The 25,239-nt window shown below is 37.8% G+C and overlaps 1 protein-coding gene across 1 annotated transcript in view; it reads left to right on the top strand.

Annotated features, from left to right (window-relative positions):
- LOC107744628 (autism susceptibility gene 2 protein-like) overlaps positions 1-25,239 on the top strand; it is a 319,889-nt gene that overhangs the window by 143,068 nt on the left and 151,582 nt on the right. The window contains exon 3 of the mRNA XM_016558422.1: positions 6,938-7,033. Coding sequence (XP_016413908.1) covers positions 6,938-7,033 — 96 coding nt within the window. The remainder of the gene's footprint in view (positions 1-6,937; positions 7,034-25,239) is intronic.

Here is a 25,239-nt window from a genome sequence, read left to right on the forward strand (position 1 = left end):
GTTCACTAGGATCTAGTTGTGGTTTCTTAATAAGAGGCTTAATAACTGCCAGCTTGAATGATTTTGGGATGTGACCTAAAGATAACGACGAGTTAATAATATTGAGAAGCGGTTCTTCTGCTACAGGTAACAACTCTTTCAGTAAATTAGTGGGTACAGGATCTAATAGGTATGTTGTTGGTTTAGATGCAGTGATAAGTTTATATAAGATAAATAAATATTATATTTATATTAAGATAAACATATTTATATAAATATACAATTAATAATAATAATTTTACAAAACAAAATTGTAAATAGTAAATTTACATTTTCAAACATCAAACCATCAAGCTTTTATTTTAGCGGAAAATTGCAAGGAGATTACAAGTTAGGGAAGATGCAGGTGCATGTTATTTTCCCACATGCATGTTATAAGCAACACAAACTCAAAGCAGATGCAAAGATGAGTTTGAGTGGATCACAAGTTGCCACACTTCACACGTAGCGCAAATTTTTATTTAAACACTTTTGCAATTTGATAATCACACTCAGCCATATTGCGATATCAATTTTTAATTAATTATTATTAATTAATTAATTTTGCAGCCTTACATGAAGATGTGAGTGTTACAGTTATTATTCCACAGCTGATTGGTAAACCAAGGCAATTAATGATGATGATTTCACAATGCATTTTTATTTATCATGTCAAGCTGTTTTGGATATCTCATTTGATATTAGATATTTAATTTTTTTGAAACATTCTTTAAAATATCTTGTTTTGTTTTTCACAGATGAAAGTAAGTCAAAGAGGTTTGGAAATACATGAGGGTGGATTTTCATCTTTTGTTTTTCACAGATGAAAGTAAGTCAAAGAGGTTTGGAAATACATGAGGGTGGATTTTCATCTTTTGTTTTTCACAGATGAAAGTAAGTCAAAGAGGTTTGGAAATACATGAGGGTGGATTTTCATTTTTGGGTAAACTTATCCCTTTAACTTGTCAGCCAATCACAGAGACCTGCCTGAAGATGGAGGCTAGAGTATTTAACATTGTCTACTGAATGTAAGCCAACATTGACTCATATAGACCAGACCCTCCTCACCTCCATAAGAAACAGGATAATTCTGCCTCTACGGGCTTACCGTCTGCTCCAATGTTAAAACAGGCATTATATCGTGCTGAAAAGAAAGCATAGAAGGAGATATTTAAAGTGTAGTCATTGGAAACTGAGGGTTTTGACTCTGCAGAAGGAAATAGACAATTTATTATAAGCAGCCTAGCACACTAGTGGATTATCTATAAAACTTTCATCGCTGTCCCTCGGTGGCAGGCAGCCATAAAACTTCCTGAATGAGGGACTTGTTAATTTACTTGTTAAAGCAAATTAAAAATTTATAAGCGCTTTTAGGTAAATGAGATCCTCTTTCATTGGCGCTCTATTTGGATTCTCACTCTCTCTTTCGGCTCCTTGGAGGACAGGTTAACTGTGCTGAAATGCCACAGAAGAACAATAAAAGCTGGTAAATTGTTCCAGGTTTTATTACTGTCGAGCTCCACAGCTGCTGTAGTGCGTAACTAAGGAAGAACTGAAGCCGATAGCAACAGAATCCCATGGGCTTCCACTGGAAGCGAAGGGTCAGTCGAGCTGTTCAAAGCAGGGTTTTAGATGAAAAGGGTATTGGGGTTTGCGAAAGGCGCCGTTTAAAAGGCCAATGTGGCGGAGTCAGTCTTTGTGTTTGACTGCATTGGGTTGTAGGCCGAGCCTGTGGGAATAGTTCAATAGACTTGTAAAATTTTATCATAACACCGGCAAGCACTTTTCAGCAAGTGGGCAAAAGAAATAATTGACTACATGTGCTAACGATAATCCTATAAAAGCTTCAAAAGCCATTTTAAGAGTCTAGTCAGGATTTCAAAGGACGCTTACCCCATTACTCGAGCTTTGTTTCCACCTCTGAGGAACCTCTGAATTTCTACCAAAACTGTACTGTTTTGTGCTTCCAGTGGTTTTTTTTCTCTCGAATATGCTTAGCAAAACACACCATCTCCTTATACCATCACACTGTTGATAACTTTGAATGGATGCTCATCTAAGTTCTCGCCTTGAGCTGCGCCGTTCTCCTCTTTACAAGTGCTTCCATCCCGATATAAACTAATATAGCTTTTACAAACAAGCTCTTAATGTATGTCAGTATTATTTCAGATTAAGGCACCATTCTCCTGGAGTGCAATTGAAATCCGCCGCTCTCACTTTCACATTTAAAGGGCCATTAAAACTGTCTGTTATATGGAAACTCCGAGCTATTTTGCTCTATGTCTTTGAGACAGTCCCTATAAAATGCATTTAGGCTTATGGACTGTTGTACCGGCGCTCGCAATGGATGTGTAGCTCCGGTGCGGGCGCCAGTGTGAAATCGCAGTAAATTCAAATAAAAGGTCTTGTTGTATAGCAGAACTTGTTCACAAAGTGCTGGTGTGAATTAATGTGACTTTCTATCAGTATAATGCAGTCAAAAGCTGTTATGCTTGGCCTCCTCCTGCAACGTTGGAAACAAACTACCTTCGTTTTCTCGCATACGGACTCGCTAAGTGCAATGTGATTACAGCGCTATAAAGCTGTGCTATCTATAAAACAACCATTGACGACTGACTTTCTTTTTGTGTGCGATCGCGAGAGCCGGGTTAACACGTACAGGTCTCTTTGACCTTTTTATGGGGAAGGCAAAACGAGAAGCTCTTTCCATTACTGCCTCACATCAAAGCCTTGGCAGCATAAATTGATCTTTAATAGCGTGGAGGCTTTTGTGCCAGGGAATCCTGCTGCCTGCTTATTGAAAACAGTTGTTAATTCTATACTTCAGTAAACTCAGACAGGGGGGAGGGAGAAATCAGCCCTAACAGGGAACAGATTGAGGCAAAACAAGAACTTACTGTGTTGAAATTAATGGCAGATGCACTTACTGGTAGTTTAAATGTTTCATTAGATGCTAATGTCTTACTGTGTTTTTAATTGTTGAGGAATTATTTGCTGGAATATGAAAACCATCTGTTTGTTATCTACCTGGAGGGGGAATCTTTACTCAGGCTCTGCTCTCAGGGTTGTTAAAGGAGTTTATCCTTATGGTGCAACCTGGTGGAGCTGTCAGTCTTCATTAACATCATTATGATTGCACAAGAAAGACTGTGAAAACCCACAGACGCCCATCTGCACACATACACACTCCTAAACAAGGTTATGTACACACTCACATGCTCATACATATGGGAGATGCTTGCTTTCCAAAGAAAGATCATTTTTACAAGAAACTGCATTAAGTTTGTTATGACAGTTAATCTAGCGAGCAGCAGTAGGTAATGATCATATGCCAAAACCGAGCGGAGTAGTGCCAGAAAGAGAATGCGAGTAATAAAAATGAACACAATAGATATCATACTTTACGTGGCTGGACTTCAGACTAATTTTAGAGTTAGTGAGATGCCCTATTAAACCTTAATAGTGGAGTAATGGACGATGTGTGGACATAGAGGTTTATAGACAGAACTGCTTGAGCTTTCTGATTTATTGACTGTGGGTGGAAACCCGATTTGCTCTGAACTTGTTGATGATGGTAATTTATCGAGGCTACCCACATTGCACTTTTTTGTTTAACGCCTCTATTAATCAAATCTCTTCAAAATTACTCCGAGAACTCATACGAAATGTCCCACATGCCTTCAGGAAAAAGTACTTGTTCATTTTTCAAAGGCTATTTAAGAGGCATTAAGTGGAATTGAAAAGGGGAAACTAATAACACATCTCCACATTGCTTTGCAATTTTTATAATCGTAGTAAAAGGTGTACCTGCTTAACTGGTTAAGCGTAGATGTACTATCTGAGTTTAATAGCTTTGTTAATAGTTGATTTAATCGTGGTGAGTAAATAAATACGCACCACCTTTTTACATAGACATTTGCATTATTTACATATACATTGAGAATAGCATAACTGCTTCCTGGTAGTAATTTATTTAGAGATGCTTTTTCTACAGAAGCTCTAATCCTGAGTACAAAACTTCATGCATCATGTCCTGCATCATGCAAAAATTCCTTTCACTTTTCTCAACTTTTTTGAAATCTTCATCTAAATGTTGAACATTGCTGCAGGCTAAGAGAGCCGTATAATAATTAATTACTAATTATAGTAAGTAAATAATTACTATAAATGCCCAGGATTTTAACACCCATTGTCTATTACCAGCTTCTTGTCACTTGAACTGGCCAATACTGATCTAAAACCTGTTTATTTAAATGTTTATCAGGAGTTCTTAAACAGTGTAAGCTTTCTGCCCAGAGTCAGAAAAAGTAATACCAGCTGTTGCCAAGTTTGAGTTGAAATAAATGCTCTAAGTTGGTTAAATGAAAATCAAATAAACAAGCACAAACATGCTCACACTAAAATAAATGTTTTTAATAAGTCTAATGAAAACAAACAGGCTTACACAAAATGTTATCCATATTAGATTATGAGCTTAAAAGCTTAATGAGAAATTAAATGAGATATTAAATAATTTTACAGTTTACAGTAGTTTTTAAAATGCATTTATATTTAACCATGTGTATTTGATTAGATTATTATTCATTGTCCTTTTATTATTTTATCTAATAATTTATTATTCAATTAGTTTATTTATATGTATGTTGCCCCTTCTATTTTTTCTTTCTTTTTTCAGGAATGCTGGTAACATTATTTCCTTTTTTATATGTTTCTCTTGAGCTTAAATGAGCAGAATGCCAATTTAAGTTGAGAATACATTGTGAAAAATGTGAAAACCTTTGGTACTTTTGAAATTTGAATTATGAACCACATTTTTACATGAGCTCTATCTCACAGAGTCCCAGGAAGTTTCAGAGGATTATCAGCCAAATTTGTTAAGTGCTGATCGACTGGATTATACCTGCACATTACCGCTGTCTGCTTTTCTCATTTGGTGATGAGTCTCTCATCTGAGATGCTTTATGAAGTCTAAATGAAGGCAGAACAGTCTTTGACCTTGACTGGGTGATACACTTCCCTTGAGGTAGAAGTTTAGACGAAGTTAATGAGGCAGCTTATTGTAAATGACATGTAGATGCATATAAGAAAAGCAGTCATTCAGTGCATTGCTTCTCAACAGAAATGAAACACATACATAAAAAATGCACCTAGATGACCTGTCTAACTTCAGACTTTACAGTTCCTTGTCCTCCTATTTGTCATTGCCAACTCTCACTCTCTTTCGCTCTCTCTCTCGCTCTCTCTCTCTCTCTGAGCAGTGCAGGCCTCTTATCACGTTGGCCTGCTGGTAGAAGCAAGCGTCTCTGCCTGGAGTCACTGAGCTCTCCCTCTGAGAGAGATCCTTTCACATAGCTAATGGCTACAGAAAGGGAACAGTTTCATTTTAATTATGTGCTTTACTCAAGGGCCCTCTTCCCCGCAGTCCCTTATCCCGCCTGTGCGCCTTTAACAACCCACAGCCTGCACCAGTGAAAAGAGATATTCTCCGACCCTCATCTTATTTCCTCATCCCATCCCGCTGCCTTTGTCAGGAACTATCGCAAAGAATCTGTTTTTATTTTCCTACATGATGGAGAAGTATGAAAGAACGAGTGAGACAGAGAAAGAGAATGACTGGGAGGGAAAGATTGGAAAAGAAATGAGCGGACCGATCTATCTCTCCATCTCGGTAAACAACCCCCCAGTGCGCCGTGGCCTACTCTGCTTTTTCCATTAAGTGACACTGCAGTCATTTACTACTCATCTCGACTCATAAAACAGGCTTTTTATGTGCTGAGAGATGAAGGCGGCGGGTTTTGGCAGGGCAAGGGTTATGGAAACAACCGTCTGAATGGCGAAGCTTCAGAAGACGTAAATCGCAGAACTGCGAACGATGTAAAACTGCCTTGACGACAGTTGCCGGGTCCCGGGAGTATGGCATTGTTCTCCGGACTTTACTGGGGCTCAGATGTTTCGGATTTCATCTCCTCCTCCTGTTTTCCCCCTCGTCCTTCTCCTCTGCGCTCTGCTCTTGTTCTTTATGATTTCTAGTCTGCTGAAGAACACCTGCTGTGAATCTCTGGTTCTTGCATGGGGAGAGTGGCTTACTGAATGAAAAACGGCTTTTGATGTGGTTCGGTTGGGTTTTATTTCTCTTTCTCTCAAGTTTGAAATGAAGTCAGGCTTCAGTGGCTGAAATCATATGGATGTAATTTGATGATGTCACAGAAAAGGCATTTCTTTGTGATGCATCTATTAATAAAGCTTTATTTAGTTATTTATTTATTGTTTGCTTGCTTGCTTTTTATTTTTTTTCGCTTTTTATTTTATAGAACAGTGGAGGAAATCAGTTTCCCAAGAACACAGCAGTTCCTTATTTGTCAGCTGTGCATTACTCTCTGTGCCAAAACTCTCTTATTTTTATTAAAGTTGTGAGTCATGAAAATGACATGATATAGGACCTTTATACATTGTGTGGTATTGTAAGTCTATCCTCCACAGCCTCATTTTCATCAATTCAATATAGCGTCTAACCTGACTAAAGTCTGTTGCTGCTGAAAATCGAGCTTTGCCATCACAGGAATCAATTACATTTTAAAATATATTACAATAAAATTGTAATAATATTTCACAATATTATGTTTTTCTGTATTTTTGATCAAAGAAATGCAGCTTTGGTGAGCATAACAGACTCAACTTTTGAACAGTAGAGTACATCCAGTAGCTGCCTTTTAACTGAGCTGTTTCCATCGGTTTTGTGGTCTGGGCCCTATCCAAATATAATCTATTTAGTTACTGAGCTCTAATCGATTATTGTATTCTGATCCAGAGAGCATCAGTATTGTCTCTTACGTTTACCAGTATGTTTTACATCTTTTAGTGCCTTTTCTCTTCTTGCTGAATCTGACTGTTCATTTTTTGCTGTCTTTGTGTTTTCCAGCTGAAGCCGGGCCAGAACAACTGTAAAGACAGCGATAGCGTGAGTGGAGAATCCAAACCCTCCATCCGGAGCAGCTCCAGAGATAGACTGACAGACGTGAGTCCAATCAAATCTGTGCATCATTCGCCATACTAACAAAAAACTACATTTAGTGCTGTTTTTTTTTTTCTGTAATGCTCATACACAGGGTTTTCATGGATTTTTTGGAAATGTGTTTGCCTGGAAGAGTCATGGAATTTCTAATATATATATATATATATATAGTTCTGCTTTAAAATATTCCATCTGCACTTGTGTAGAGTACAATTTACTTCCAAGTCACAGTGAAGTCTGGTTTGTTAGCTAATTGTTCCTTTGAGTTGTGAGAACCCTGCGTTTATAATGGTCACAAATAATATGCAAAATGTTTCAGAACTGGCATTTAGTTTAGAAGTTCACCATTGCTATTGATATTAGATACTGCTTGAATGTTTGAGCAACCAGAAAATATATTTTTAACACCTGAGTTAAGGTAGGCCTGGTCCCCTACAATAACTGTTGTGAAACCTGATCATTATCAGTCAGTTGGTGGCTTTTCTTCTCTGCCTTGTTCTTAAGAGCAACGAGGTTCAATATTTAAACAGTGTTTTATAGTTTCTCTTATTCACTCCATTGGTCTAAACTGACAAGGCCCTGTGCCAACAGGAACAATAAGAGTGGTTAAAGAGCTGAGCTCTTCTTGAGCTCAGTGTGTGTGCTTGTGTTGTCAGAATGTGAGGTAGAGGAGTGCGGAGGCTGTCTGCACCCTCAGGCCTGCAGACTCTGGTATGTGTTTGTGCTCGGGTGGTGATAAGAACATCCTATTTACTCAGCTGGCAGCTTCAGTGGAGACTCAGGCTGAAGCGCGACTGTGCTTATACACCGTGGAAGTGGAGACGACAGGAAGTAACATGGTGAAAATGTACCAGCGACCATGCTTGGACATCAGTGATCTACTATAAAAACACATGGCACATATCTACTTGTTCAATATGGAAATGTGAAAGTGAGATGATCTGCCATTAGTGTGTGTATTGTAATGTTGTATGTTGTATTTCTTTATTCAGCCCTTGCATGACAATAATTATCGCCTTTTAAAAATTGTACTATCACACACTCTACACACATACAGCCATATATAACCCTCTTGAAGTAGCATTCAACCATGTAAAGGCTGTCTATACAGTTTACATTGCACTGAAAGTTATGTTATCCTTGTTTATGGATCTTATACACAGGCTTGTGTGGAAGCTCAGACAGTCTGGCGTAGGCTCTCTTCAAACCTCAAGCCTTGGCTCCCTCAATGGAGATGTGAGTGTGCGAGTGTGTGCCGGTGCTATCAGATATCGGGCATAATTAGAGCTGTCAGCTGGAGGGTGAGGCGAGTCGTCGGAACAGACATGGCAGAACGAGTTGAGCGCGACCTCTCCTGCATGTAGCTATAGGATGCTTGGCCAGGCATGAAATGAAATAAGTAATTTGATGTTGACATCAGAAATTGAAATGATACCTGCAGCCCCTCGTCAGGGAAGAGAGAGAAGACCGAAGAGATAAAGCATGAGAGGGGGGCCAGGAGAAGGGAAGGGAGATAGGAAAAGAAGAAATGTAAGTGGAATGGGGGAAACAGATAAAGTTAGAGATTAAACAAAAGATAGAGTTTTTATTGGACAGGTAAAAACAACCCACAAAGATATGCAGAATGTGTTGTGTGTGATTGGTTTTAACTTGAGTCTTAAAGGGATAGTTCACCCAAAACAGAAAATTCTGTCATCATCTTACTCACCTTATCTCTCGTATGCTGTTATTCTTAGTAGAATTTAGTAGTAGTAGTAGTAGAATTTGTTTTAATCTGGTTGCAGGCTAGATGTGAGCTCCAGTAGAGGTGAAGATTAGAAAATGACAATTTTTATTTTTGGGTGACCTATCCGTCAAGAATCAAGTTAAAACCAAGTTAAAGTTAAAAATAAAATAAAATAATAAACAATTCATTTATTATTTATAAAATATATAAGAACAGTTTATTATTTATGTATTTTTTTTATTATTTTTGTTTGTGTATTATCTTAATTCTAACTTAAATGTTAGCAATAGAATAAGGTGAATACATTTTTATTTTGACATGATAAAACTGAGGCGGTGAGGGATTAAAGTATAGTCTATTCAACGTCATTCTTTTTTTTTTATTCTTTAACTGACAAAACATTGAAAATTAGAAGTAGTAGTAGAAAGAAATTAGGATTGAAAATTACTTGATAACTTGAACCTTCTTGTTCTTCCCAGCCTCGTTTGTATTCTCATCAAACTAATGTGCCTAGTTTTTTGGTAAGTGCATTTCTCTGTTTGAAACCCTTGAGTATTCTAAACAGGAAGTGCTGAAAGGTGCCGGAGATACTTTTTTGCTTGAGCAGTTTCTCAGGGTCACACTCAATGTAGAGCATCCCAGTCCTGAGGGGGTGGTGGAAGCAGGTTATTCACAGTCACACCGTAAAAAAAGACACTTCATACCAACATAGAGGTACTAGATAACAGATATGGAGAGCAGGGCCTACATTTTGGCACAGGATTGCAGGTATTGTGCATACTTTTACTCATTCCCACAAAGTTCCCACAAACATTTATTCACTATAGCATGAAGTTCCATGAATCCACACAGATGAACAGATCAAATCAGTAATTCGAAATCATTCTGCCAGACTGTAATTTCAAAAACAGCATCAGTGATTAAATGCTACTTGCTCTCTCGCTCAATATGACATGCAGATGGCTTTACATCGCCACATTGTGCTTGCAATACAAGCTTAGAATCAATGAAGCGTCTACATTACCGGCACACTGCTGGTGCAGTGCAGTTTTGGTGCATGTTATAGTCTGTACAAAGGATGATCTACCGGTGCAAAATTTTAGTTGGCTAATGAAAGGTTTTTTTAGTAAACACATCAAAATTACACAGGCAGCACATGCTCACACTGATAGAAGATGATCACCCACCAGCACAACATCTTAAGGGTGTAAAATATTAATACAAAGTTGTCCATCTAGCTGCATTTTGATGTCAAGATCATCAGAATGAGCATTTGATTCCCTGAAAAGTGAAAATTTGGCCTGTTGGTGAGACTGACTGGACTGTAGTTTTCGAGTTTCATTTTTAATTAAATTCAATTCAAAGTTTAAAATCAAACTAAACATAGGCTATTGCACAATAGAAAGTACTCCATTGGACCAAGTTGTGAGATTTCAAATTTCTGTAAGCATTTTCCTAGCAATACAAATACAATTCACCACATAATTGCATCAATTGTAAATGAGCATTGTGAGCAAATATTTAGGTGGGATAATTGTAATTATTTAAAAAAATATGTTTAAAATCAGTGCTAATAAAAAAAAGTGCTAATGATGTCTTCTCTCTCGTACTCCTTTCCACTGCACTGATGAAAATAAATGAGAGAGTTGAAATGTTGATCTTCTCTTGACGGAGAGGAAGCTGGGGTCAAAAGAGGTCACACAGGACATCTTGCTCTCTTTCCCCCCTTCTTTTCCTCTTTTCCTCACCCTCTCTCCTCCCTCTCCTCTCTCCCCCTGTCCCCATGCGCTGCCAGCTCATTAAGCTACAAATGGTGCATCAGTCTTGTTCTCGCCAGTGGTAACCCCACACCTTGGATAAATTGGCAGGCTTGCTGTATTTGCTCTGAAGCCCCGGGTCCCCTTTCAGCCGCGTTTGAAGCCAGCATGGCGGCACGGTTTCCCCAGGCAGGGTGGCTGGAGGCCAGGGCAAAGGGAAGAGGAGAGAAGGGGATGTGTGGAGGAGACAGGCGAATTAAACACACATGTGTTTAGTCTCTGCGGCAGGAGTGAAATGCCATCATTATCTGGCTGCCTATCAAATAAATTGGCAATTACTGGGCGCTGGATTCCAGTAAACAGCACATTAATGCTTTTCTTTTGGTGTGTGTGTGTTTGCCGAGAGGGATGGGGGACGGACACATCGTGCCCCCTGAGCATTTGGTGCCTTTGCCCACCCGTCACCATCTTGCTGATGAGAGACAAAGCAGGAGACGATAATGAGGCCAGTCCGAGCCAGGAACAAAACCAAACTAAAAGGCTTAAATATGACAGTTAATTTAACATCATCGTCACTGCTGTGTCCCTCCTACAGTGGGACCATCCTAAAGCGGCTCTTTAACTCTCATTACAGCCTGCTAATCTGACACAGAGAGGCACAGACAGACAGTAAAAAGAGACAGAGTGACTGAGAGAAAGCGATGACATTACCTGCTCTTTGGTCGCCATAGTGACAGTACTCTGGGATTTCTGGGTAACACATTTTATTGCTCATTCATCATTCAGTGCGGTCTTAACGGAGACAGAGCAATGAACTATTTACACTGAGGGTCAGGTGGCAGTTTGGCCTGTTTAGTGGTGTGTCATGTGTGGGGATCGGGTGTGTAGCGTTAATAACATGCTCTCAACACACACACACATAAGAGAAATCTGCAGATTTTCAGAGCGAATTCATTTAGAGTTCATATCTAGAATTCAAATTGGTGTTCTATTCATAATAGATCTAAATTCAAAATTCAGATATAGATTCAGAATTATCATCACAGCAGTGCTATTCAGAATAGAGGAGTGAAACCTGATTTTCAGTTTCAGAACTCAGTTAGGATACAAGATGTAAATTCTGAATCATAATCTCAGCAGTGCCATTCACTATAGATAGATAATAGACAGATCTGATTTTCAGTCTGAAGGAACATAATCAGAATTAAATTTAGATACAGAATTCAGATTCAAAATCTCAGCTGTGCTTTTCTTAAGAGGTGAGGCAGACCAGATTTTAAGGTGTAAATGAACAGATTCAGAAATTCAGTTGTGTTACAGAATTTAGATATAAATGTGAGACAGGCTTGATTTTGGCTTTGAAGGAACAGAATCAGAATTCAGTTTGAATAAAGAATTCAGGTATAAATTCAGATTCATAATCTCAGCAGTGCTATTCATAATAGGTGAGACAGACCTAATTTTGAGGTTGAAGGAATAAAAGTAGAATTCATATTCAGAATTCAAGCTTAGTTAATTTTAAGGTTAACGTAAATTATAGAAATGGTCACATTTCCATATATTTTTTTGATATCTTAAACCTTAGACTTTTACAGAATTCGCTTTTGTCTATCCATGTGAGAAGCAATAATACTCACTACAAACACATTGCAGCTAGTTTATTTATGATTGTGTTTCCAGTACTTCATCTAAATGTTCTCTAAATGCAGTGTTATGAAAAATCATTCTTTTTCTTGGTCTCTCGGGCATTCGCTTTGGAACTCCCTGAGTGGTTTGCAAGGATTTGTAGCCCTCTTGTCGTTCTGCAATGAACATATTTGAATCCAGCATTGTGGTTAGTGGCTGTAGATTATTAGTTCTGCCTGTGCTGGGGGATTCTTTTGTCATGTGGTAAAACAATCTCCACCCTGTAATTATGGCCGCTGGAGCAGATTTATGTCTTATAATATAGATGATGTTCTTAATGATTACTGTTATTATTTGATTTCTTCAGGACGTGGAAAGAGTCCACAGTGTTTTGTGGAGAAGTCATGTTTCTGCCGAAGCTTTTGACCTGCGGATATAGCTCTCTCGTGGCTGAAGTCAAAACAGATTACATTAAAGTCAAACTTTCCGCTCTCTGTTTGTCACGGATCCTCAAACCTCACTGCTAATTTTGATTCTTCTTCTACACAGTTGTTATAATGAGGTCAGGGGCCCTTACATGCTGAGAAATGTCGACCAATTTGCTCCGACGTGGAAGTTGTAATTGCTTGCATCAATTATCTAGTAGTTCTTTTGCCGTCTCCATTCGTCACTCCCGTTCTCTCTCTCTCTCCTTCTCCCACTCGCTCTAATTTGAAATGTTCCTTATTAGAGATGAGCATTTAGATGTAGCAGTGTGCACCGCACCTATAATTAGCTGATTATCATGGCAGGAATTAAAGTGTTTGAACAGGAGTTCCGAATTTGTCTGTGTGTGTGGCAAAAAAAAGAAGTGTTTTTGTTTGTGCATTTGTGCGAGTGTGGCAGCATTTGAGGAAATGTGAGTGTTGTCTGGATGACAGCATGTTTATAACTGTCTGAGTGTGGAAAGGGATACGGAGTTTGTCTGAAGAACAGGAGTGGTTATGATTGCTTTATAGCTTAACAGCACTGCTCTAAATCAGCTGTCAGTCACTCTGACCCGAAACACGGCTGGTGACAGCACCTCAATAAACCTGCCACTCGTCCCTCTCTGTTTTGCTGTTATGCCTAAACTGGTCAGTGCTGCACACACACACTTACCTACACGGATAGCTCTCTACCTTTAGATACCACAGCTGTTTTTGTACCCTCATCGTTCACACTTTTAGCACAGCCAAGAGCTATGGGAATTATTTCAAAGAAAGCATCAGATAAAAGAACATTCACATTAAAAATAGATATATTTTTGTAAACATTTTAAAGTCATCCATATTAGGTAACTATTATTAGGTAACTATATTAAAGGGGTCATATGATGCGCTTTCAAGTTTTCCTTTCTCTTTGGAGTGTAACAAGCTGATTGTGCATAGATAAGATCCCTGAAGCTGCAAAGACTAAAGTCTCAAAACCAAAGAGATATTCTTTATCAAAGTTAAGACTCTGCCACGCTTTAAAAAAGCATCATATGACCCCTTTAAGAACTGGAAATATGTATATTAACTTTTTCAGAGTAACTTTTCTCACTACATCTCCTTGTTTATATTGTCGCAGAATGTAAACTGTATTATCACGCAGCTATACAGGTGCATCTCAATAAATTAGAATGTCGTGGAAAAGTTCATTTATTTCAGTAATTCAACTCAAATTGTGAAACTCGTGTATTAAATAAATTCAATGCACACAGACTGAAGTAGTTTAAGTCTTTGGTTCTTTTAATTGTGATGATTTTGGCTCACATTTAACAAAAACCCACCAACTCACTATCTCAACAAATTAGAATACTCCATAAGACCAATAAAAAAAAACATTTTTAATGAATTGTTTTATTTAATAGACGAGTTTCACAATTTGAGTTGAATTACTGAAATAAATGAACTTTTCCACGACATTCTAATTTATTGAGATGCACCTGTATATATATTTATATTTATACACATAAACATGTACACACACACAACTTAATTTGCATACATATCGTACACTCGCATAGAGTGATATGTACTATATAGTAAATCTCAACTGCCAGATTTGTTTTATTTTGTCGCAAAATGTTGACAAAACCAAGCTGTTGGCAAAAACAACCTCACTACAATTCCTTAAATTGTCTTGTTTAAACTTTATTATCGTCTAGCTCTATATATAACGTTATATAATATCCAACTTTAGACCCATACATAGAGTACATTGATGTAAAGCAATACATACTTTATAGACAATCTCAGCTGCCTGATTTTTATTATAAAATGTAACTATATAATCGCCCAGCTTTTCAATATAATGTTGGACATATAATCTTGCATCGTTGCAAAATGTAAACTATATTATCGCCCAAATCTAATCTGCAAAATGTGACTATAAAGCATGAAGATATCAATATTAAAATATTAGAAACTTTAACATCAGATTTATTTTTTTGTGATTCAATGTATATTGTGACCACTATACAAATAATTTTTTCTTAACTTTTGATTGCCTTTTTAATTCAGGCATTTCAAAGTTCCAGATGTGAGTAAAAATGTACTTTTATCAATTATAATCTGAATTTCGCTTTGATACTGATACTGAATAAAAAGTCTTTAGAGCCTCATGGCCTCAAGACATGTTTATAGTCTGTACATCTTCGTCAATTCATCCACTGTTGGCAGGTGTGGACTAAGTTGAACCTGAGGTTGTTTTTGTGTGAATGTGGCAGCAGATTTTGAAAAACAGTGACAGGGTGGTCTGCCTGCATCACAGCATGTCTATTTTGGGCTGTCATTGTTTAACAGCTAACTGACCATCGTTGGCGATGAGGAGAGGGACAACAGGGATGAACATATCTACACATGTAGTCAGCACTTACACATCAGGTCAGAAACCAATCATAATGAGGCTCTAAAGCATCAGGTGTAAGTTTCATAACCACCAGAGAATGACGTCAACAGTGGCGAGTGTAAGAATAGTAGTATTTTCTTCTCCATTGTCAAATTTTTATTTCATTTTATTTTATACTTTTATTTTATTATTATTACTTTTTTACGTTTTTATTTTATACTTTTTATTTTGTACATTTTTCTAATTATTTGTTTATTTATTTGGTTTTATTTGGATTGGTTTTTGGCTGGAGAGTAGCGATTAAACATAAAATGAAACAGACTTGATACTGACTTTAAACTTACAGAACATGACCTACAAGAGCTCCATTGCTCAGTGTGCAAGTTTTCTGTCAGTTTTATAGAAGTCAGATTTTTTATCGTCTTACTTATAGCTTGAAATGTTGGTCATCTGATTTTATTAGTTTGATTTGGTTAATAGAGTGTCTGAACCAGAGCCAGTTATCAGCGCAGTACCCTTGAATCCAGTCTGGTTCAGCATCATCCAGTCATTCACCAGCTAACCTTGTTCCATTTTTACAATTTCCTTTCCTTTTACCCACAGACAGTAGGAGGAAGGGAGTGAGAGAGAAGCAGACAAAAAGTCTCTTTGTTGTCTTTTCAGATCAGAGTGCATATTGTAATGCCATTTAAATCCCTAAGTCTTTTAAGTCTTTTTCTCATTTTATTTTATTTTATTTATTTATTTATTTTTTTGAATAGAGATGGATAGCTTGGAGGAAACTCTCTCTTGCTGTCGTTCTCTCTCTGTCTCCCTTTAGTGTTAAGGTCAGTTCATCATAGTGAATTGAATAAGTGAAGCCTGAGGGAATCTTAACAAAGGTCTTGTTCTGATTGGATAATGACAGCACGGGGCCCAAGGAGCAAGAGAAATCGCTAGTTGCCATAGCAATAAGAGACCAGTGTGGGCACCATATTCTGAATGTGCAAGAATGCAGCAGAGAAAGAAAGAGGAAAAGAAAAGATTTTTGACTCGGAGCCTGTATAAGAAGCATGTCTATGTCTTGGTTGTATGACACTTGGTCCCTCACCCTCTGTGGAGCAAGCGTCACTTGAGCAAAGTTGTCAAATACATTGCTTTTACAGAAAATACATTGGCTATGAGCTAAAATAAACTCAACCTTGCCCACCAGGATACAGGCATCAGTCGCTTTCATAAACACCAGCACAAGCTCACTTCTCCTGGGTCTACAAATCACCCTGACCTAGAGCCTCCGTGTGTGTGTTTTCAACTGAGCTGCCACGACCTTATTCCCCAAGCCTGTGTTGTAAATATACCAGACTTCTTTCTCTTCCTGCAATTTTTTCCCCCCTGCTTGTTTGGCTTCCTCAGAGGCAACTCGTATTTTCACTCCTTAATGATCCTTCCTTATGATGGATAGAGACTGCCTTGCCCAGGCCAAGTAGTGCTGCCGTATCTTCAGCAGACCCATGTGCTGATGGAAAGGCTGTGTGTGGTTCTCCAGGGATGAAAGAAAGTGGGAAGAAAAACTGGAAAGGTCTCATATATTGTGAGGTTGTAGGCCTGGTTACTCTCCATTTCTTCTCGCAGAGCATAGCCGAAACTATTCAGTACTGCCAATCAAACCTCTCACTGTTGTGCTGGATTCGCTACATCGACTTTCAGCCTCTGTAGAATATATTATTTAAAAAATAAATAAATCAATAATACCAGTGTGGCTCATATCATTGTTATACCAGAGTTAAGTTATGTTGTTTGATGCATTGCGAGGTCCTAATAAATGTTATTTAAAAAGTTTTTAGTAAGTAAAAATAAAGTAAACATTTAAAAATAGATTTAAATTTATTTTTACATTTATTTAAAAATAAAAGTAAAAATTGTGTTTTTATTAAACATTCATATAGTTCAAACAGAACAACATGGTGCTAGAAACGCCAAGGTAATGTGTTTGATTCACAGGGAATGTATATTTAATAATAATAAAAAAAACATATCAATAAATAAAATGTATAATTTGAATGCAGTGAAGATGAAAAGTAACTTATAAAAACATCTGCTGAATGCATACATTTAAAGGGGTCATATGATGCGATTTCAAGTTTTCCTTTCTCTATGGAGTGTTACAAGCTGTTCGTGAATAGATAAGATCCCTAAAGTTGCAAAGACTAAAGTCTCAAACCCAAAGAGATATTCTTTATAAAAGTTAAGACTGGTCCACGCCCTCCTAAAACGCCTCGTTTAAACACGCCCCCACATGTCTACATCACGATGTGGGAAGATTTGCATAACACCAAATGTTCACGCAAAGAAAGAAGACATAACTTTTATACTTGCTGTAGTATTGTTGCTGCCGCCACCATGTTGTGGAGACGCGGTCAGACCGATGAGCTTTTTAAAAATCGACGCGTTTTAAATAATTAAGTACATTTCTTCACAACATCAATATTCTAAACAATTTGTCTTGTAAATAATGTGGCTTTAAGTTATATACTAGGGTAGTTATTCGCTTATGTCCTCCTACTTCAGCTTAACAACTTAAGTATAGTTACCACCTTAAATGTTTAGATATAATAAAAATTGGCTGTACAAGTAATTTCAATCAATCTTAGATGAATCTCATGTAACTAGAAAATGAAGTTGAAATTGGTTTAACTATTTTGATAAGTTAAAGTAGTGAAAAAGCATCTTTTACCATGACTTATTAATCATATAATTTTTACAGTATTATATTTTATCAGTATAGTTTTAGCAATTTGTACAGTTCAGTTGATTGGTCATAAGTAGTGTGTATTTTGACTATTTTCAACAGCTTCAAACGTGACTTATCCAAACAGATTTTAGAGTATAACTATCTATTTGTGGTTAAAGGATCCATTATGTTTTAGATGAAGCTGGCATGCTGACATTAGAATGACTGTATTTGTTTCACAATGTTGCGTTAATAGAGAACACCAAGTTGAGCTTTCAAATACTATCTCTTCACTGCTGTACACCAATTGGATATTGGCGTCTGAATGGCCATTATCTCCAGGACTTCCTGCTGTTTCGTCCTCCATAGGATTTTAATGTGTGAATGTGTCTGCTGGGCTGCAGTGAGAATGTATATCACTTGGCTCTGAACCATTAGACTGTATTTAAAGGGGCTTTTAACACACCGCAGGCATCACAGTTGCATTGTGCTCATTGACGTTCAGTTAATGGACTGCGCTGTGTTTTTCAGTCACTCACTATAAACAATAAAAGTCTTCATGACTTCATTCAAAGCACAGTACTATAAGGAAATGAGTAAATAAAGACATTTTTTGACTTAGTTTAGTAAAAGACTGATTTATAAGCAAATGCTACATTTTATTGCCTTCGTGATTTAGTGTAACAACCACATGTTTTCCTCCTCATATGCAAAAGAAAAAAGAAAAAAGAAAGCATGAGATGGAATGAAAATGTAAAGTAGTTACTGGGTTTTGATTTTCATCCAGCAGTCATTTTTATTGGCATGTCAAGCCACGCAGGTGTTTGGGGAAACATAAATTCTTGCTGGGTGTTCTGAATCCAGCCAAGGTTCCAGAACAATCTGTCACGGTTCTGTTGAGATTTATGCTTGAGTGGAAGAGGCTGAGTACACACAGAGTGTTAAAGAGTCCTGTAAAGAACAAGCTATTAAAACATCCACCTCAAACCACCGTTGTAGTACAACCCTGCCCAGAACTGACATTCGAACCCTGACCGGAGCCATAGGATCACAAGTCTGAGACCACTAGTGAAAATGCTTCTATTGTGCATTTTTGTAATTTGTAATATTTAAAATTAAATAAAATAAAATATAAATATATAAAATATTTAATTGTTTGAATGTAAAATTCAACTCTCTCTTAATAGGGCTAGATAGATTTTTTAATAGATTAAGAAATAGGGCTTAATCTTTTTAATCTTTAATATTTCTTACATTATTAAATTTTTTACCTTTAATTGAATTTTGAATCTCAGATTCAACACTCTTTTCTATTTTCACATTGAAAATAGAAAAGACATTTCCATAAAACACATTGCCATAGGCTAGTGGTTCTGAACAAGGGGCCTCTGCAAACTACAAAAATGATTTAGATAAAGTAAGTTTTATTAAAATTATGTAACTTAATTAAAATAAAACTGAGGTGTAAACTGAATATTTCTTTCTTTTTTCCCCCTTGACAACTATTGTTTTATTTAATAACATGCTGTTCATGAAACTTCTTGCATCACAAAAATGTGGTTAATTAATTACATTTTTATATATACTTTCAGTTTCTGTTCATTAAAACGTTTGAAAAGCCACTTTTTCATAACATACTGGAAGAAATATTATAGTATATCTGAGGAGCCTTCAAATATTGTGTTGGACGATGAGGCACCTTCAAAGTCAAACAGGTTGAAAGCCACCTTCATTGAGGTATTGTAGAGCGTTGACAGAAAGTTATGTGGGGAAGTGGGGGTAACTGGATTGAGGAATGTTGTGAGCCGGATTCAAACTCATGTTGACCGTATGAGCACCACAGTGCAACGTCTCTGATAACTTGTGCTCACCACTATAAAAAAGCCTTTTATCTGGTTGTTTTGCAATGCTTTCAATCATGTCATTCTAGGCTTAACTCTGCACAGTTTGAGCTTATATTGTGCTTTACATCAGCTCATGAGTGGCATGCGAAATACCTCTCTGACAGGCACTATTGTGCGCTGCTGTCTGTCTGCATCAGGGCTGTTTATATGTTTGGCAGAGGACAATGTTCGGTCCCCGTCAAGGCCTCGCTGCAGCTGAGAGGATTACAGAGAGATCCTCCGTATGTCGCATCACTTCTGCATCAGAAGCCACTGCAATTTCCTCCAAAACCGCAAGGCAAAAAGCCAGAGAACTAAGTAAATAAATGCGAATGTATATAAATATAGGAACACAACCCCCTGGAATTATAGTTACAGAAAGATTATTCCAGAGACATTATTTCCCCATAGTCATAGACTTACTAAAATTTAGAGGGAGAATGAAATTGCTGGAAGAAAGGCAGACAGAAAAGGTGGGAGTTCATGAGGAGAGAAATAACATTTTCATTTGTTTCGGGCCCTGTGGGAGAGATAGGCCGTGCCAGTAAATAGATGCTGTTATGAGAAATGATTTTCTTTTCCCTGATGGGGGGATGTGGTTTTAAGGCACACTTATCCATCTGCAATCTAGATGTCAAACCCCAGGAATCCAGAATAGCAACACAGCGGTGTGATCGTAATGACACACGAATCTAACCTCCCCACCCGTTTCTCGTCCCTCTCTCAGCTTCCCGCCAGCTTGCTGCTCTTTCTCTCAGACTTGAGGTTTGTTCTTTGATGTCCGTTTGTTCTTTCCAGCTCAATCATGACATGTTTAAATTGGCCGGTCGAATTACCTTCTAGCGCTGCTGGTACTGTTGAGTTGAGTGTTCAAGAGGGATGGAGAGAAAAATAGTTTTCTTTGCCAGTTATTGTCGCTGTGAGACAGACGGAGCAGCGAGAGGATAAAAGTAAGTTTTATAGATATTTTTATCTCCGGAATATTCTTGCCGCTGCGTTTTTGAAGAATTTCTTAACTTCCCAGAACCGGGTGCACTGCGGGTCTCCGCGATTTTGCTTATTATTGTCCATTATACTGCTGGAAATGAAAATACGCCACAAGAATGTTCAGTCTAAGTGAGAGTTTATGTTTTTTGGAAATGACACAGTACAGTAAGTGTCTCCGGGCTTAAAAGCTTTTTGCACAAAGCACATAGGCTTAAGAGGGAATTTTTATTTTTTTGAGAAAGATTTTTCTTTGACGAGCCGCAGACTTTCTCGACACTTTATCAAACCCATGACTGCATTCTGCAAAACTCCCTCCATTCTAGTTAGTCTGATCAAAAACAGCACTATGCACCAACTCTGAGTCATCAAAGGATTTGTGAAGCTTTCATCTTCGGAGCATAGCTTATTGCTTTTCACCTGATACACTTCTCTCAAAACATGCCGTGCAGTCAAAGTTATACCTTGCGGTATAGTTGTTTCTATTGTTGTGTTGCTGTATGTTTCACAAAATCTGTTTTTCAGTACAACGGTATGTGAGAATTGTTTTACCTTTTTTTGTGTTCTGCAGAAGAAATAAAGTCATACTGCTTTAAAATCACTAGAGGGTGAGTTAATGATGACAGCAGTTTCATTTCTGGGTGAACTATATCTTGAACTAATGTTAATGAATTGAACTCTCGTGTAAAGTGTTAACAAAACAAACTTCTTTGGTATTAAATGGGGAACTTAATTTCTCCACAATCTCCAGTGCTGCTGGGGGCAGAACAAGAGAGGCTAGTGTTGTCATATTAGCATAACTAAATTCAGGATGCATACTAGCATGTTACTCTTACCTAGGGATGCACCGGTATCGGGCCCGATACTGAGCTCCTGTACTCGTACTCGTTAAAATGCCCCGATACCAAACGCCGATACCACACAGCATGTGATAAGTGCCATATTCAGACAATGAAACACCGACAACAGAACAACAGACAGCAGAATGGAGTTATTAGAGATTAAGGATGTCTACGAAGTATATGTATGCAATGAATATAAAACATTCAGTATTAATGCCTGTATAGCTGATATGCGCGAGCTGGTAAGCAAATCACGCTGAGTGGATTGAGTTATTCACCCCGACCAGGTCGGCTTTGTCCCTAATAGATTCTCCTTTTTCAATGTCAGACGTTTTCTAAATATAATCTATTCCAAACAAAAATCTCACTCTAAATTGGTAATTATTGCATTCGATGCAGAAAAAGCTTTTGATCAAGTGGAATGGAATTACAGGTGCATCTCAATAAATTAGAATGTCGTGGAAAAGTTTATTTATTTCAGTAATTCAACTCAAATTGTGAAACTCGTGTATTAAATAAATTCAATGCACACAGATTGAAGTAGTTTAAGTCTTTGGTTCTTTTAATTGTGGTGATTTTGGCTCACATTTAACAAAACCCCACCAATTCACTATCTCAACAAATTAGAATATGGTGACATGCCAATCAGCTAATCAACTCAAAACATCTGCAAAGGTTTCCTGAGCCTTCAAAATGGTCTCTCAGTTTGGTTCACTAGGCTACACAATCATGGGGAAGACTGCTGATCTGACAGTTGTCCAGAAGACAATCATTGACACCCTTCACAAGGAGGGTAAGCCACAAACATTCATTGCCAAAGAAGCTGGCTGTTCACAGAGTGCTGTATCCAAGCATGTTAACAGAAAGTTGAGTGGAAGGAAAAAGTGTGGAAGAAAAAGATGCACAACCAACTGAGAGAACCGCAGCCTTATGAGGATTGTCAAGCAAAATCGATTCAAGAATTTGAGTGAACTTCACAAGGAATGGACTGAGGCTGGGGTCAAGGCATCAAGAGCCACCACACACAGACGTGTCAAGGAATTTGGCTACAGTTGTCGTATTCCTCTTGTTAAGCCACTCCTGAACCACAGACAACGTCAGAGGCGTCTTACCTGGGCTAAGGAGAAGAAGAACTGGACTGTTGCCCAGTGGTCCAAAGTCCTTTTTTCAGATGAGAGCAAGTTTTGTATTTCATTTGGAAACCAAGGTCCTAGAGTCTGGAGGAAGGGTGGAGAAGCTCATAGCCCAAGTTGCTTGAAGTCCAGTGTTAAGTTTCCAGAGTCTGTGATGATTTGGGGTGCAATGTCATCTGCTGGTGTTGGTCCATTGTGTTTTTTTGAAAACCAACGTCACTGCACCCGTTTACCAAGACATTTTGGAGCACTTCATGCTTCCTTCTGCTGACCAGCTTTTTGAAGATGCTGATTTCATTTTCCAGCAGGATTTGGCACCTGCCCACACTGCCAAAAGCATCAAAAGTTGGTTAAATGACCATGGTGTTGGTGTGCTTGACTGGCCAGCAAACTCACCAGACCTTAACCCCATAGAGAATCTATGGGGTATTGTCAAGAGGAAAATGAGAAACAAGAGACCAAAAAATGCAGATGAGCTGAAGGCCACTGTCAAAGAAACCTGGGCTTCCATACCACCTCAGCAGTGCCACAAACTGATCACCTCCATGCCACGCTGAATTGAGGCAGTAATTAAAGCAAAATGAGCCCCTACCAAGTATTGAGTACATGTTCAGTAAATGAACATACTTTCCAGAAGGCTAACAATTCACTAAAAATGTTTTTTTTATTGGTTTTATTTTATTGGTTTTTGTTAAATGTGAGCCAAAATCATCACAATTAAAAGAACCAAAGACTTAAACTACTTCAATCTGTGTGCATTGAATTTATTTAATACACGAGTTTTACAATTTGAGTTGAATTACTGAAATAAATGAACTTTTCCACGACATTCTAATTTATTGAGATGCACCTGTATATTGACTAGTTTTCTTATATTCATTTCTAATTTAATAAAAATGACATTAAAGAAATACACATTTAATTGCAGAATGTGTTAATTGAATTAAATATTATATTTTGGCTTTATATCGGCCACCCTGCTCTCTAAGATATTGACATAGGCTATCAAAAAAATCCATATTCCTTCCATATGTTTGCAAATTAGTAACTGTTAGCAACCCTGTATTACTGAGTTTATTCATGCCATACTTGGGTCTTTTTTCTGAAAACTGACAAAATTACCACCATTCCTCCAAGAATAATCATCTGGGAAAGTGGACTGTTTAGGTACTCAGACTTTGATGTTGTTTTGTAATGTCATGCGGTTTTAAATATTCATGTAGCACTGTATCCTGCAGACAGCCACTGTAGTCAGCATCACAGTTCAATAGATCATGCATTTGCAATTAATGTCCTGGCTCAGGTTTTTGTCTGGAGCGGTTGGGTACCCTTGTTCCTTTGCCTCGATGGCTTGGAGGCTTGGCTCCTGAAGGAGGAAGAGAGGTGGACAGCAGCCCAGATGGTGATGAGCTGGCTTGAGGGTGGGATTGGACAGGATTAACCCCCTGTAGTTGTGGCCATGGCCTAGCTACTTAGGCAGGTCAGGGAGAGTGGAATTATCCCTGGCCTATCCATGGAGGTGCATCTGATTTCAGGCCTCATCCAATTACAGCCTTATCTCCTCAGCAAATTAGATCAATGCTGCAGACGCATGAAGCCCATCTGCCTGGGGGACAAGGTGTGATAATCGCCTATAATACAGCTCAGGTACAAGGACAGACAGGTGCCTGCAAAACAAGCCCAGCGTGCTTGAACCCTAGAGAAGGGAGAGTCTGGGCAGACATTGACTACACCTTATCATTAGAGAGGCAAAGTAATTAATATTGATTAGCACTGAGATTATGCTTCCCCTTATGCTCTTACTTCTGGTGTGTGTGTAGAATTATTGAACTTTATGGTCTCAAGTGCAGCTTCAAGAGCCACAGGATACTGTGCATAATTGCGATTTTTTTCACCGCATATCTGCATTGAATTTTATGCTGCTTTTAAGTGATTTTAAAGGACGACACAGTGGGGACCATAATTGCTTTTTATACTTTCTGTGCATTGAGGCGCTCAGAGCCTTATATGACAGACTTGAGATTAAGCCTCAGTGCAGTTAACAGTTAATTTTCTTGTCAATTAGGGAGAAAACAAATGTTTGACATTTCTAGACGTAATTAGGAAAATAATTAACCTTTGCAACTGCCTGTTAAAAACAGACTGTTTTTCAAATCTCTTTTCTTCTCTCTAAGTGTGTGATGAGACTTAAATGGATGGCGTGTAATGAACGCAGCACATCTCATCATTTGAAACTGCGTTCTTTTGTGCACATTTAATTACATTGCTTTACACTCAACATGATTTTTGCGTTATCTGTAACTATCTCTGAACAATTCAGGTTCTTGAATGTCACATGCATAATTGCAAGGGCTCTCCTCCACTGTTGATCTCCCATATGGAGCGGTTGAGTAGCAATTTCATGACATGGAATTGTCCGTGAATCAATTTCATGAAAGAGTTAGTAGCAATTATTCCGCCATTGTGAGATGGAATCGTTTAAACACTTAGCTTGGTGTATTTGAGACTTTAAATATAGGATGGTCTCCAATATGTAGTCAACGGCCAGCAAACAGCTCATAATCATTTTTGTGATAGTACCATTTAAATATATTTTTATCATAAGTTTAATAGTTTTTAAATGCAATACAATATATTTAATACAATAATTTTATTATACATACATATATATATATATATATATATATATATATAT

The sequence above is a fragment of the Sinocyclocheilus rhinocerous genome, unplaced genomic scaffold, assembly GCF_001515625.1.
Source record: "Sinocyclocheilus rhinocerous isolate Xijiao unplaced genomic scaffold, SAMN03320098_v1.1 scaffold767, whole genome shotgun sequence".
Taxonomy (NCBI): Eukaryota; Metazoa; Chordata; class Actinopteri; order Cypriniformes; family Cyprinidae; genus Sinocyclocheilus; species Sinocyclocheilus rhinocerous.